This window comes from Anser anser (assembly GCF_964211835.1).
Source record: "Anser anser genome assembly, chromosome: 25".
Lineage (NCBI taxonomy): Eukaryota > Metazoa > Chordata > Aves > Anseriformes > Anatidae > Anser > Anser anser.
In genome coordinates, this window is record NC_139746.1 from 3,946,938 (window position 1) to 3,962,651 (window position 15,714).

General features: G+C 52.2%; 1 protein-coding gene across 3 annotated transcripts in view; it reads right to left on the minus strand.

Moving 5' to 3' along the window:
- FBN3 (fibrillin 3) overlaps nt 1-15,714 on the minus strand; it is a 117,124-nt gene that overhangs the window by 7,639 nt on the left and 93,771 nt on the right. For all 3 annotated transcript variants that reach the window (XM_083811440.1, XM_083811438.1, XM_083811439.1), the window contains exons 35-58: nt 15,262-15,384; nt 13,946-14,068; nt 13,486-13,647; nt 12,908-12,976; nt 12,480-12,605; nt 12,016-12,141; nt 11,448-11,597; nt 10,927-10,998; nt 9,655-9,780; nt 9,026-9,151; nt 8,396-8,521; nt 8,027-8,143; nt 7,616-7,744; nt 6,967-7,086; nt 6,451-6,576; nt 5,619-5,771; nt 5,164-5,229; nt 4,798-4,923; nt 4,455-4,574; nt 3,181-3,303; nt 2,750-2,881; nt 2,032-2,157; nt 1,362-1,568; nt 973-1,098 (exon numbers count right to left, since the gene is read on the minus strand). In XM_083811440.1, the coding sequence (XP_083667566.1) occupies nt 973-1,098; nt 1,362-1,568; nt 2,032-2,157; nt 2,750-2,881; nt 3,181-3,303; nt 4,455-4,574; nt 4,798-4,923; nt 5,164-5,229; nt 5,619-5,771; nt 6,451-6,576; nt 6,967-7,086; nt 7,616-7,744; nt 8,027-8,143; nt 8,396-8,521; nt 9,026-9,151; nt 9,655-9,780; nt 10,927-10,998; nt 11,448-11,597; nt 12,016-12,141; nt 12,480-12,605; nt 12,908-12,976; nt 13,486-13,647; nt 13,946-14,068; nt 15,262-15,384 (3,000 nt within the window). The remainder of the gene's footprint in view (nt 1-972; nt 1,099-1,361; nt 1,569-2,031; nt 2,158-2,749; nt 2,882-3,180; nt 3,304-4,454; nt 4,575-4,797; nt 4,924-5,163; nt 5,230-5,618; nt 5,772-6,450; nt 6,577-6,966; nt 7,087-7,615; nt 7,745-8,026; nt 8,144-8,395; nt 8,522-9,025; nt 9,152-9,654; nt 9,781-10,926; nt 10,999-11,447; nt 11,598-12,015; nt 12,142-12,479; nt 12,606-12,907; nt 12,977-13,485; nt 13,648-13,945; nt 14,069-15,261; nt 15,385-15,714) is intronic.

The following is a 15,714-nucleotide window of genomic DNA, read 5'->3' on the forward strand; positions in this document are numbered from 1 at the left end:
GCTAGGAACATCAGGGATGGGGTCAGGCCCCTATTTCTGGGCGCTGCCACCTCTGCCCTGCAGGGAGCGGCAGCAATGGGCTCTGAAAACGGCCCGTAACTTCGAGCAAGGCTGGATGGCACAGAGCTGGAGAAAGGTCCCAGATGTTCAGAGAAGAATCCTGGCCCGGTGCTCAAGGTCGTATCTACCCTTCACACACAGCTTAGTTTCTGGGAGCCGAGACCTCTTTTCCACTCTGTACCTAGGACACTGCTGCTGGCATGGTCCTGAACACCATCTCAATACTGGAAGTGTGGCACATCCTCCTCCTCCTCATTTCCTATTCCTATTTCCTATCATTTCCCAGAGACCTGCAGCTATGATTCCAGGGGTGCCTTTTATGTCAACATCTGGATTCCCTAAGTGGCATTCAGGCTGGCTGGAGCCTGTTGGTCTGCCAGTGAAAGGTCTGGCTGCTCACAAACCTTCATCTCTGGATCTCTTCACACACCCACCCCCTGCACCCCCATGTCCCTGTGACCCCTGCAGTCAGTGGGAGAAAATAAGGACCCTGGGTTTTAAAGAGTTAAACAGCAGGGAGGGATGACTTTGATGTATTGCCATACAATAGGACAAAGTCTGCAGAGCCCTGCCATCTATACACAGGGCAGTAGGGACAGAGGTGGAGACCAGGACCCAGGTGGGGGCTACAGGACCCTCTCTGCATGCTGAAAAGCAGGGGAAGAGGGAGGCCTGCCAAGGCCAAGGGCTGTACGGAGAAATTACAGTCATAGAATGGTCAAGGTTGGAAGGGACCTCTGCAGATCTAGTCCAACCCCCTGCCAGGCAGGGTCACTTAGAGCACGTTGCACAGGATGGCATCCAGGAGGGTTTTGAATATCTCCAGAGGAGACTCCACAGCCTCCCTGGGCAACCTGTTCCAGTGCTCTGTCACCCTCCCGGGAAAGAATGGGTTTCCTTCTTCTGACTTACCCACACAGGCTGTGCCTGTGATGTCTGCGGTGTAGCCCAGCCTGCAGTGGCAGCGGAAGGAACCGATGCTGTTGATGCACTGCCCATTCTTGCAGAGGTTGGGCAGTACCTTGCACTCATCGATGTCTGTGAGAGGGAGAGAAGGACCCATTACTGCCAATGTTGCCTTGGACCCCATGCTCCTGTGACTACGCTCTGCCAGGGCAACTCAGGCCCTCCCTGAGAGCCAGAGATTACATGCAGGGAATTGTAAATAATGTCACAGAGGCATCTTGTCTGCTCCAGGCACTGTGTAGACCTGTCCCAGACAGTTTCCAGTGGAATTCTGCTTGTACCCACGTCTCTGCTTTCTCTTCTCTGCACTAAATTTGCTTTGGCCCCCAGCTCACCTCTCCCATCAGTAGAGTACCCTGGACCATGAGGACACATTTTCTTGTACTGGGCAGTTCCAGGAAGGGGGCAGAGCTCACACTGGGGGCCCCAACTGCGCCCACTGTTGCAGCAGCACTCAGATTTGGTGACCAGGTTGCGGTTGGTGGAGGACATCTGGCACATGGTTTGCAGCACTTCGGTGAAGCAGAATCCCTGGCGGGTGTCTGGATAGAGAGAGTGGGGAGACAAGTTCAGGATGTGAGACAATGTCAGCACCAAGGATAACGGAGCAACCTGACCCGCCTGTGTCAATTCCAGCATGGAGCTAGGGTGCTTTGGACAATGTGAAAGGCAAAGCTGATGCCCCAGCAACCCGTCTTCTGGGGCAACCCAGGCCATTCCCTGCACGCTGGGACCTGGGTGTCCAGGCTAGTCCCTGACTCTACCCTTTCCAAGAGTCCTTTCACAGACTTTATCATCTCTTGTACTCAGAAACACTCTCTGGCACTGCTTGAAATTGCAGCCTGACCCGAGGATGGCAGCTCCCACTTTCTGTATAGATGAAGTGGTTCAACATTTTCAAATATTCACTTGGGCAAATTCCCCTCCAATATCCTGAAGCACCTGAAAAGCGACACCTGCTACTAACAAGAGACTGCTCAAGACCCACCAGGACATGGTAGTTACCGATACACTCTGTGCCAGAGGGGCTGACTTCAAAGCCTTCATTGCAATCACAGCGGTAACTTCCCACTGTGTTGATGCAGCGGCCGTTGGGGCAGATTCCAGGCTTGGTGCGACATTCGTTCTCATCTAGGAAGGAAGGAGCCATAAAGAGCTGCAGTGAGGCCCAGGACAAACTGCAGCTTTCCATGAGTTCCCATGCTAGCACTCAGTTTGAAAATCCCTCACATAATCCCTGAGGAACACTCCCACATTCTCAGACAGCTGAGAAACACGTTCATTTTCCTTGGACCTCCCCCAAAGCAGGGCAGCTGAGTGCCCAGCCCTGGTTTGCACATTCTCCACCTGCAAGTGGCCAAGCTGCCAGACCAGGAGTGGATCTGGGCACAACACGCATTCCGTTTGTACCTAATACTGTACAGGTCTGGGTTAGCCAGCACTGGCCCTTCCAAAAGCAGCTCAGTGCAAAGAGGCTTGACACAGACATAGAAAAAATCAGGAGAAAGGACACTAGGTGCAGTGTGTCATCCTGTGCTGGAACACATGGGTCCACTGATGAGCAGAGATTTGGGTGTGCAGGCATCTAATAAAACAAGAACTTCTGACCCATGAGGTACCCCAGAACGGACTTGTTTGACAGGATATCAATGAAGGCTACAGGTCTCCACCTAGGATGGTCTACAGCTCCACTGGGAAACCCTCCCAGCATGATCCTTGGTACCTGTGCAGCCATCTCCGTCAGGCCTGCGTTGCATTCCTGGTGGGCAGATGCACATGAAGGTGCCAATGAGATTCTTGCACAGCATTCCTCGAGACTCACAGTCGTGCAGACCCTCTACACACTCATCCAGATCTGCAAGGGAGAACTTCATGAGACCGTGTTCATCCTTCCAGATCTACACCACTGTGGGGGCACCTAAAGACCAAGTGCTCACATCTGCAGTGCTCTGTCAATCCCTACTGCCTTGGTCAAGGCTGGCTGGCACACAGCTCAGACACCAGGGTAGATGTGAGAGTGAACACAAGCCAAGAGACACCAGCCCAGAAGTCCTGCCTTCTCTCTGTACAGCACCAGAGACAGGCTAAGGGCCGGGCTCTTGGGAGCGTGTGGGACCCAAATGGGCCCAGATGGCTGCAGAAGGGGTATTTTACCTCTGCACATCCTTCTGTCTTCTCGGAGGGCGTATCCAGATGGACAAGTGCACTCGTAGGAGCCAAAGGTGTTGATGCAGCGGAAGGCACAGAGCAGGGGATTCAGTGCACATTCGTTAATATCTGGGAGGCAGGAGAGAGGGGAGAGCTTGACTCTGTGCTCTGAATGGGATCAGCTGGACAGTAATGTCAGTGGACCTCCCCAGGAAGATTCTCTGCCTGTGCAGGCATCTCAGGAGAACTTTCTGGGCTTCACCAAGGCTTCGTGTCATGGTCTGCTCTTGCAGAAGGACAGACGGGTGGTGTCTGAGCAACTGCGATGGAGACAGGACCTTGGTGAGGCAGCTCCTGCCTTCAGGTAGGCCTCCAGCACTCACCCTGGGCTCTGGTCTCAGAGGAAGCCAAAGGGGACCAGCTGTGATGTACATGGAGGTAGGGACTAGCCAGGCTGACCTGACTGCTGCTCACTCACCCAGGCGGTGACGAAGTGGGGACATGAACACAGCCTAGATATGGCTGTGGTTTTCTGGGTACCCAATTGGTACCCAGTTCGTGTACAGGTGGCTACGGAGGCAGGTGGATGAAGGACCCTGTGGGAACCACTGCCACTGTTGGGGCTAGGCACAGATTTAGCAAAGAGAATAAGGCACTTGCTGGCCCCAGAGAGTCTGTAGAAGTGTGAGAATTATGGAAAAGAGGCAGGGGACTGCAAGGACCATCAGGGAAGAATAAAAACCTTGTAAAGGACAAAAGAGAGTCCCCAGATATCTGCTTCACACTTTTTTATGTGACATTAACCTCCAACAACCCAAGACAAGAAGACCACAGCTGCAGTGTGTCCCAGGAGAGCTAAGAAGACTCGTTATATCAGCCCTACATGTCCACCATTCTTCACTGGCTGGGGATTTCCCAGGTAAAATACCCATCTTGTGTGAGAGAGAAAGCAAAAAACATGTCAGCGATCCCTGCCAGTTTGGCTGTGAGAAACATTCTCCCAGGCCTCAGCCAGACTGGCTCTTAAAGTTTGAGCAAAACCCATCATTTGGAAGGAAGCTGGAGCAGGAAACCCATGGGCTCCTCACGGAAAGTTCAAACTCTTCAGCTCTTCCCTTACATCTCCCAGCCAGGATGGAGTAATGTAACATGACTTCGGTAAGTGAAAGACTGCAGAGTCCAAATCTGGCTGGGAGAGTGTTATCCAAGCTAAAGGGATAGTGGAAGGAAGGAACGTGTTTACTTGGTTTCTCCCACCTCTCACCCCACAGCAGTGTTACCTTCGCATGTCATCATGGGACCTGGCTCAAAGCCCTCGTCACAAGCACACTCGAAGCCTCCCACCACGTTGGTGCAGGTACCGTTCCCACAAGGGTTGCCAATGGAGCATTCGTCTGTATCTGAAGGAAGCCAGGACTGTGTTAAGCGGATGAGTTACATAGGAAAGATGCAGGCAGAGCATTCAAAAAGGCCCAGCAAAGTCAGGAGCCAGGGTTAAAAAAGGAAGGGGCAGGGGAGAAGTAAATTCAAAAATCTTTCTTTTCACACGTGAGCATGCTCACAGACTTTAACATCAGGAGGATAAATGCAAGAGGGAGCGGTGCTTCCCACTCAGACCCTTACCTACACAATTGACTCCTGTGTAATCCAGGTTGTACCCAAAGGGGCACTCGCAGCGGAAGGAGCCGTCAGTGTTAATGCAGGCCCCGTTTATGCAGACACCCAGGTTCTCTGAGCATTCATTCACATCTAGAGGGGAAACCAAGGCAACAAAACCTCATGTGAGCACGTGGCTAGAAACATCTCTGTCTTCTCCAGGGCTGGTGAGCAGAGACAATGGGCTTGGGAGGGCACCAAGTCCTACATCCCTCCCTTGCTGCCACTGGCATGCAACCCTACTCTCCAGATAGCCTAAGTTTGGTTGCTTCTACGCTGATGTCCTTCACACCCACAGGACACATTTCTTCTCATCCCTAGATCAGATCTTACCTTCTCGGGTGTCACCTGGGCCTGGGATGGCTCCATGACCATAAGGACACAGCTCCTGGAAGGCAACTGGAATAAAGTAGAAAAGTGAGATATGCTTAGACATGCTTACACCCTCAGAGCTGTATGGGAAACACTTATGCCCACCTCGCATCTGGAAGCACTGAGATACTTTTGCCTTATCTAAAGTCCCACCAAGAAACAAGAGCATATCCAAAACAGAACTAAGCAATCCATTTCCCAATAACCTGACTATGGTTGCTGGAGGCTCAGGGAATATTGCAGTCTAGTAAGGGCTACTAGGTTTCAAAGCAGTACTCCTGAGATGAAGGAGCCCTCTCTGCTGGACAGCTCTCATTGCAGGTTGTCTGGCCTAACCTGCACACTTTCCCCATACTGCTCACGTTGAAGGCACACACAGACACATCTCCCATGGAGCTGGGGCTCAGCACTCCTACCATTCCCTTCCTGTGGGCACAGCTCACACGGGTCTCCCCAGCCTTCTCCTGGCATCTTGCTGCAGCAACACCGAGCCTTGGTGGTGTTGAAGGCCTTCGGGACAGAACACTTCCCATTGTCAAAACGAGTGAAGCAGAAGCTCTGGCGAGTGTCTGTGGAAGGACAGTGAGATGCACAGGTCATTGCAGACATCCAGTGGTTATGCCATCCTCCCCTTTCCCTTTCAGTATGAGGAAGGTCCTCTTCTGGACGCTTGTGTCCAGGATGGCTCTAGAGGCAGGCAGTGCTGCTGCAGAGGAAGGGAGCAGCCCACACACCCCTAAATTTTGGCTCAGAGACACCAAGTTGTCCTGGAGCTGTGCATAAACTGGTGGCAAACCAGGATATTTTATTATCATGCCTCTCTTCCTTTCCTCCCTCTCCCCCCAACACTTTCTGTCTTGAGCACACCCCTAAGGGGGCACAGCAGGCAGCAATAGCGCTGTGCCAGCTCCTGACTCTATCTGTGGTGTTTGTGTTCCATAGAATCATTCAGGTTGGAAAAGACCTCTAAGATCATCTAGTCCAACCATCCCCCTACCACCAACATTGCCCACTAAACCATGTCCCCAGGTACCACATCTACCCTCTTCTTAAAACACCTGCAAGGATGGTGACTCCACCACCTCCCTGGGCAACCTACTCCAATGCCTAACCACTCTTTCTGAGAAGAAATTTTTCATAATATCCAACCTGAACCTCCCCTGGCGCAACTTGAGGCCATTCCCTCTTGTCCTAATGTTTACCATGTCCTGTACTTCCTCACCACCCTGCAGGCAGAGCCACACTCACCAAAGCACCGTCGTCCGTTATCAGACAGCACAAAGCCAGGAGGGCAGACACACTGGAAGCTGCCAGGAGTATTGGTGCACGTCCCGAAGAGGCAGATGTTGGGCTCCTCCTCACATTCGTTGATATCTGGGACCATTGCAGATGCATTACTTACAGAGCAGCCAAAGGTCACTCCTTTGCTCATTGCATTAAAAGCAGGTGAAGTCAGGATGTTTGGGGAGCTCTGTTGCTCACAGGTCATCACCCCTCTTGGGGACAGAAAGCCTGGCCTTACCCTTTAACCCACCTTCAGGGCAAATGGGACAATTGAAGAGGTCAGGGTACAGCAAAACCACTGACCCTCTCCTGTCCTGGCAGCAGGCCTTGCCTTGCTCTGTGCCCAATTGCTTTCAAGAGGATATTTGGGGGTGGTGATGCATGCCCCAGGCCACCCAGGAAGAATATGGTTGCTCTGAGAATAGCCCAAGGTGACCACATGCTGTGCTAAGAATGGAGGAGGCAGAGAGCCAACATTACCGATGCAGTTGTCGTTCTGTACTTCATACCCAGGGGGGCAAATACAGCGGAAGGAGCCCTCCAGGTTCTGGCAGGTACCGGGGGAGCAGGTCCCAGGCAGGCTCACACACTCATTGATGTCTGCAGAGGAGGGGAAATAAGCAATGGCAGTGTCTGTGCTCAGGTCTGAGAATTCAGGTGGAGGGTACCTTTTCTGCAGTGTGGTGGACATAAGTAACCAGGGTACAACGTGCCTGTTTGTCCCTGCAGCCCCAGAGGCTGCACCAGCACAGGGACCATCTCAAGCAAAGCCAGTCCTGCCTTGCACGGTAGTTCTTAAGGTATTGCTGGTACGACTCTGCATGCTTTAGGAGCATGGACAAGACAATATTTGCCCTCTCTGTCTGCAGGTCTCAGCTGGTTGAAAGGCACTAGCATGACTGTTCCTGGCATTGCTGGAACAGAGACACAGGTGTAGTGGGGTCCAATCCAGTTTTCCATTGGCAGTCAAATGACAATGCTTTGACTTGACAGGACTTGGGGCAGACCAAGTCTACCACTTTAGGTAGACCAGCTTGGGGACCGGGTCTCTTAGCACTACACCGTGCCAGCCATGCCAGCATACGGCGTAACTCACTGAGAAGGACTAGCCTGCTCCCCGTACACTCACCTACACAGTTCTTCCCATCAGGGGTCCGGTCATAACCCTCTTGGCACAGGCACTGGAAGGAGCCGATGCTATTGATGCACTGGCCATTTCGACATACCTGCCCCACCAGGGAGGAACACTCATCAATGTCTGTGGGAGGGAAATGACAAGAAAAGTGGGAAGAGATATGCACAGCGTGAGTGTCAGTGTACCACCTTCACCAGCCCCTTATTTCTGACTGGTAACACATCCAACTACCCCCATAGCCACTGACAGGTAACCCTCAGCCATCACTCTTATAACAGCTGCCATGTGGCACCCAGAGTCACCCCCTGCATGCCACTGTGTGACACCCAGGGAGTGCCCCTCAGCTCTTGCCAGATGACACCAATCATCCCGTTACCCGTGTGGTCGGGACTGCGTGTAACTCACCCATGCAGTCATTGTTGTGTGTTAGCTCAAAGCCAGGGAAGCAAAGGCAGTTGTAGGAGCCAACCGTGTTCTTGCAGGTCCCATTTCCACAGGGTTGCCGGTCACATTCATCAATATCTGCAGGGAAAAGGACACAGATGATTGAGGGGCGATGTGAGCTGAGAGACACTGTCTTGGATGTGCAGACAGGGTCCAGAGAGCTGCACACGTCTATGGATTTGCAAGGCCAGCCTGGGATTAAGAGGACACAGAGGCCATGTCCTTGGCTGTCCTTGGCACTACCCAGCAGGTGCTGGGGAGAGCTCACGTCCATCCTGATATCGTGATTCACTCAAAAGGCCATTGCAGGGCTGGGGCAGTCACACTGACCCATGCACATGGTCTGCTCCCCGGTGGCCTTGAAGCCGTTATGACAGATGCAGATGTAGCTGCCCTCGGTGTCAACGCAGTCCCCATGGCTGCAGACATTGGGAATCTCCTGGCATTCATTGCGACCTAAAACAAAGCAAAGTGGGCACCAGTGAGCAGAAGGGATGGACCAAATGGGAGAAGTCAAGGTGCTAACCTTTTGCAGACCCCTGCTTGCTGTGTTTGTGAGCAACAGCACAGCAGAATGGGATCTGAGTTTTCTGAGAGATGGCTCTTCAAAGAGAAGAAGCAAGAGGATTTTTTGATCTGCAATCTCTAAAAAAGTAAGTTTCATTAAAGCAAATGGCCTGAGCTGCCAAACTAAAGCTGTAATTCACAGAGATCCTTTTTTACCCCCAGGGGCCCACAGTCCCTTGGAATTATTCTAAAAGTGTAAGCATCCCATAATCACAGCACAGGTCCCCAGGCTTGACAAAAGACCAGGAACCAGTGCATGGGCCTGGCATATCCTTCATCCTGTCCTTCCTTGGGTCCACACAGGGTGGTCTGAAAAGCCAGATGAATAGCCTAGGGGAGTCAGCACCTCCCACACGTGCCTTTAGAATAGGTAGCAAACAGCTCCCATCTTACCCACGCAGGCTCCGCTCGGCGACAGCTTGTATCCAGTTGAGCATTCGCACCTGTAACTGCCGGGGATGTTGATGCAGTCAGCATTGCGCTGGCAGAGGTTCTCCCCACTGCTGCATTCATCAATGTCTGCGGGAGGAGAGAAGTGCGCACCTTGACTGTGCAGAGTGCCAACAACTCACCAGGCATTATCCTGGTAGGGCTGGAGAGGCTAATTGGAATCAACTGAATTTTTACCCTTGGTTTGTTCCAAGAAGTCTCATCATTTTTCTATTGTTTTGCAATAAAATAATGCATCTTAGGTATAATTCAACTCTTTTAAACAATAGCATTTACAAACACTAAAAAAAAAGCAAAAACAAACCAAACAAAAGAAAACAAACAAACCCCACTAAAACCAGAGGAGGAGAAAACCAGAAAGGAACATTCACAAAAATCAGCATTTTTTTTGTCCAAGATTTGATGTAGAAAAGTCAAATAAATTCAAGAAGGCTGAGAACGTGTGGATTCTATCTATGTCTGGCTGACAGCGCTGACCCTGATGCCCCATGAGCTGGGGAGATGCTAGTGCTACGTTGAGCCCCCCCGCCCCGTAGGCACCCTTGGCAGCACTGTCCTGGCTGCTCTGTTACCTTCACAGATGAGCAGGATGTTGTTGTAGCTGAATCCAATGGGGCACTCGCATCGGAAGCTGCCAATTTGATTGATGCAGACACCATTCGTGCAGATAGCAGGGATCTCACTGCACTCATCGATATCTAGACACAGATAACATTTGTCATCAAACTAGGAAGGCACAAAGAAAGCACCCCCCACAACTGGAATACTATTGCCCTTGTTCATTCTAGAAAGAAGATTTATCAGGGAAAGGCCACCAGGCAACCAGTGGAGCAACTCTTGCAGGATTAGTACTGGATCCTGCAGATAGTGCCAGGCTAGGACCGCTCTGCAGAATTCTGCCTACCCAACAGAGCCACACAAGATTGTAAGTCACAGGAGCCATAGGATTGCTGGCAGAGCCTGCACAGCACATGCTGGGAGGGATCCTACTCAGGACATCCACCTTGCTTTCTCCGAGTATACCGCTGCAGTAACATAAACACTAGCTCAGGCTGTGATACCAGGCTGGAACTGGGAAGATCAGGGAGGCCACTGAAACACTGAGATGGCTTGAGGGGCCCTGACTCTTATCTCTGTGTTCAGTACAATTCACCACCAGGCCTGCCAGCCCTTCAGTCCCACACAAGTGACTGACACGTTCTGTAGCATGGCCCATGCTTCTGAACTCTTGCTTCCTTGGAGTGGAAGATGAAGTCATCTCCCTCCTTTTCATTCTCTTGGGGTCAGGTTGGCAATGCCATGACCAGGTGAAGCAATGATTAATTAATCTGGTGTCTCACAAGCTTCCATCTTTCAGGACTGCAGAACTTCCATAGACACTCCGCAAATTCCATAGCTTTCACCAGCACCTCTGACTTTCCATCTACCAAAATACAAACCTGAAACTTCAGCTCTCAGCACCCTGAGGCTGTAATGCCTGTGCTGCTAGCAATACAAATGCCAGGTCTATCACACGTGAATTCTAGATCTACCTGGCTACAGGCTACTGGCTACTGTCTGTGGTCACTGGCCACCCATCTGTCCAGGTAGCACTGAGACCAACAGACAACTGCAAATGTGGAGAGCTCTGAGCAGCCCAGGCACTCTGGACACAGTCCTGAAGGCTTGGTGAACTGCTTGCAACTATGTTTGCCACCTCTTTCCCTTCTCTCTTCTACTCAAGGCTTAATTTGCTGAGGGAATGGAAGCAAACATGCTCACAGACACTGTGGGGAGAAAGTAGAAGGGTAGAGAGCAGACCTGGCGCTGCACGTGTGGGGTCAGAAGGGGCTGGCTGTACTCACCGATGGGCTTCCCTGTGTGGATGTCGATGATAAAGCCAGGGGCCTGGTTCCCACACAGGATCTGGTACTCAGCTGGAAGGGAAACACCGCAGTCATGGCCATGCCTGCTGGGCAGGCAGTGAGGAATGAGAGGGACAAGGGCCAAGAATGGCTGGAGTGAGTGGAGAGAGGATGTAACAGGTCAGAGGGGATCTGCGTGGTGCCTGGCCAGGAATCTCGGGGGCTGGCACATGGGGAACTATGAGCACGCGTATGGCACAGGGCAGAGAGCTTACACATGTACTGCAGGGCACAGTCACACCTACAGGCACACACGCACACTGGCACATGCACACACAGAGACATGCATGCACGTGCATGTCCCCATAGCGTTCACACCTGTAGGCACCGTCTGCCAGCCACGATGCTTTCCCTTGTCCCCCATTATTTTGTTACTCCCCCTGTGCCTGAGTCTCAAAGTGCACAGAAAATTAAGAGGGTAGCCACGATCTCGAGATGCCTTTCCAGGAAGTTTGACTTACAGCTGGCTGGCGTGGGACAGGGCTCGCACGGCTTGTTCCAGGCCTTGCCAATGTTGTAGGAGCAGCAGCACATCTTCTTGGTCATGTTGAAGGACAGCTCATTCTCACACGTGTCATTGTAGTTGCGATAGCACACACTCTTCCTCATGTCTGCAAAGGCAGCCCAGACAATGTCTTGTGCCCACCCTCAGAACGAGTGCTGCAAGCCCGAGCGAGCTCATTGCCAGGGATTTGTCAGACGGCCCAGTCCTGGTGCTCAGGGACTGCAAGTAATGCACTGGCCCAGCAAAGTGGCTGCAGTGATGGGCTGAAGCTCTGCTTGGTGAGAGCTTTGGATTCTGTCCCAAAGCAGGCAGTGGCAATGCACATCCTCTGACATGGGCAACGTGTGTGGTGTAGGGGCAGGGATGCATTCAGGCATCCTGAGTCCCAGCCCCTGCTCCCAGCACTTCCCACTCCTTCCACTCAGCCAAACTGCTCATGTCATGCTGCCCACAGCACCACCCATAAGTAGGGCACAGCCAGGGCGCTGCTGGGCCCCTTCCCAGAGTTTTGGATAATGCCATACCCATGCAGTTATTTCCTCCGTTGACTTGCATGTACTCAGGGGGGCACACACAGGTGTAGTTGCCAAGGGTGTTGTAGCAGGTCCCAGGGCCACAGATCCCAATGTGAGCAGAGCACTCGTCAATATCTGCCAAACAGAGGAGACGGGAGGTTAAAGTACTGACTGGGTACAGGTAGAGACAGGCTTGATGTGGGGTGGAGGATATGGGCTTTGCCCTAGGTATGGATAGGCCTGGCACAGGGCACATGCAAGCTGGCATAGGGACCAAGATGGCCTGGCATAAAGAAAGGGGCCAGGGTTTGTGATAACAGGAAATCTGGAAGAGAAAGGGGAAGAGATTCTGCCAACCACTCCTACAGCATAAAGGGAAAGCCCAGCACAGATACAACCACGACTCTGTTGCACACACATACACACATGCATGCACACACTTGTGCCACGGGCACCAAGCACAGTACAGCTACCTTCACAGATGCGTGTGTCCTCATTGAGGTAGTAGCCGAGGGGGCACTCACACTGGAAGCTGCCAAAAGTGTTCACACAGTTGCCACCCTGGCAGAGGCCCGGCAGCTCCTGGCACTCATCGATATCTGTGGAGGGAGAGCAGCCAGGAGGTGTTCACTACCTGGTAGACCAGACCAGGGAACGTCCTCAAACCAGGACCCCCCTCTTGTGCTGATCACACTGCCTGCAGCTCCTGCTGACACCCAAGCAGCTCTGTCAGGTGTCTGGAAAATATCTGAGCATTCACTTGCTGCTAACCATTGGGTGGTCAGGGCTCACTCAGCAGGCACTAACCAGCCCGGTGATGTGGCAGACGGTGCTCACACACGGCTAGGCTCCCCCACCTCCTGAGCCCCTTGTGAGGGTCCGGGTGGCCAGGTGGGCTTACCTTCCAGGATGACAGTGATGGGGTTGGGCCGGAAACCTTCTCCTCCAGGGCATAGGGTCTTGTACTCAGCTGTGGAAAAAGTCAGTCAGGGGGGTCCTGAGCTGAGTGAGCTCCCATGAAACAGGACAGGGAGGGAAACCCAGGGGAAACCCAGGAGAAACCCAGGAGAAACAGGACATGGGGGTAGTGATTGAGGTACAGATGGAGCAGCCTGACTCCTGTCACACTCTAAGCCAACTCAGCCTCCCTAGCTCTGCCTGTCCAATCCTGAATGGGATTATTCCACATTTCCCAGCCTTGTGACAAGGAACAAAGGATCCCAGTCTGGACCCCCAAGTTACAACCTGCCTGGTCTCCCCCCACCTTTCCCCAGCCTTGGTCTACATGTCTAACCTTACACAGCAGGGTCAGCCTCTCCTCTCTCATCTTCCCTTGCACTACCATAATTATAACAAATACTGGACCCAGGACTCCTACCCTGAGCTGAGAAGCCACAGGGGCACAGCCCCTTCTCTTCTTTCTGCCCTATGCTGCCCATCCAGCCCATCCAGTTCATCCCAGATGACTTCTCAACTCACTCGTGTTGGCTGGAGGACAAAGCTCACAGGGGTTACCCCATGCACGACCCAGTGAGCAGCAGCAAGATGCCCGGGTGACACCAACTCCAATTTCTGCACTGCAGGAGATCCCCCCATCTCCTCGATCCTGGGTGTCCAGGAAGCAGTTTCCAACACGGGTATCTATGCAAAGAAAGTACTGTGTGAGTAAGCAAAGAATTGCGTGCACAGGAAGAAAAACATCTCTCCAACCAGGAGAGCACCCACATTGGTGACACAAGGTGGGCCAGTCGTAACAGAAGGAAAGGACTTTGCTGCTGCTGCAGGGTTAAGCCCATCATGAACGGCCAGGTATTTTACAGGGCATATTGTGGTCTACCACTCCAGGCTCTGCTAGTGGCTAATCCTGGGCCACTACCAACATGAAGGACCACCAAGCTCTTGACAGGAAGGTGTGTTTACCAGACAGGTCCCCACTCACCCACACAGCCCACACCAGTGGGGTTCAACTCGAAGTCTTGTGGACAGTTGCACAGGTAGCTGCCAGGGGTGTTGACACACAGGCCATTGATACAGTTCACAGGGTCTGCACATTCATTGATGTCTGAAAAGATGGAAAGATGAACACTGAAAAGAAAGATGAAGACTGCCACAGAAACCACTCATCTAACCTGGTCTTGAACACCTCCAGGGATGGGGCATCCACAGCCTCTCTGGACAACCTGTTCCAGTGCCTCAACACCCTCTGAGGGATGAATTTCCTCCTAATCTCTACTCTAAATCTCCCCTCTTCTAGTTTAAAAACATTCCCCCTCGTCATTATCTGGTTGAGCAAACAGTCGCTCTCCATCTTTTTTATACGTCTCCTTTAAGTACTGGAAGTTCTCAATGAAGTCACCCCGGAGCCTTCTCTTCTGTAGGCTGAACAGCCCCAGCTCTCCCAGCCTTTCTTCGCAGGAGAGGTGCTCCAGCCCCTCGATCATCTTTGTCCCTCCTCTGGACCCATTCTAACAGATCAGCATCCTTCTTGTGCTGGGGGCCCCAGACCTGGATGCAGCACTCCAGGTGGGGCCTCACAAGTGCAGAGCAGAGGGGGACAATCACCTCCCTCCACCTGCTGCCCAATCCTCTGCTGATGCAGCCCAGGGTTACATTGGTCGGTCTTCCTTTGACATCGGTCGGTCTTCCCTTGTTGACTGATGCAGTCAGTATTAATAAATCTTAAAATGCTGCTAAATCAAACCTGTGTAAAAATTTCTTGAGTGACAGTACAGCTGCCTGACCTCTTCAGGGCTACCCAAAAGCTAAAGCATATTATTGAGGGCATTATCCAAATGTCTCTTAAATACCAACAAGCACGGGGCATCAAGCCACCCTCTCTAGGAAGTCTGTTTCAGTGTTTGACCACCCACACAGTAAAGGAATTTTTCCTAATATTGAATCTGAACTTCCCCTGGTGCAGCTTTGTGCTATTTCCTCAAGTCCTATCATTGGTCACTAGGCAGAAGAAATCAGCACCTCCCTTTCTGCTTCCCCTCCTCAGGAAGTTGTAGAGAGTAAGGAGGTCACCTCTTGACCTCCTTTTCTCCAGAACTAGACAACCTGAGTGTCCCCAGACTCTCCTCACAGGCCATGCCTTCCAGCCCTTTTACCAGCTTTGTTGCCCTTCTCTGGATGCTTTCAAGTACCTTAAAATCCTTTTTATATTGTGGAGCCCAGAACTGAACACAATATTCAAGGAGAGGCTGTACCATGGGTCAGTAACCCTCATCCAATGGACCCATGCAAGTCCTGTACCTGTGCAGTTGCCTCCACTCCTGTCCAGTTCATAGCCATCATCACAGGCACAACGGAACATCCCAGGCAGGTTCTGGCAGGTCCCAAAGACACAGATATTCTGGAAAGTGCATTCATCAATATCTGCAAGAGAGGGAGAGCTGGGTACTCAGGATCTGGCAAGGTGAGGGACGGGACAGGACTCTCCTGCTCCCATTGCAAAGCAGAGCCACAGCCTAGTCACCCACTTGCTAACCCATGTCCTCATGATGGTTTTAGTGCTGAGGGATATCACCTCCTGGGTGAGCAGGACCAGGAATGCTGTGTCTATGCCTTCTCCCCTCACTCCTGTTTAGTTGATTGTTCACATATTGCCTGGATCCTCAGCTTAGCCCAGCCTCTCTGCAGGCTGGGGACCAAGGCCTGGAAGTGGAAGAGCTGACATGTCTGAAGAGTAGGTCTCACCTGGAGCTG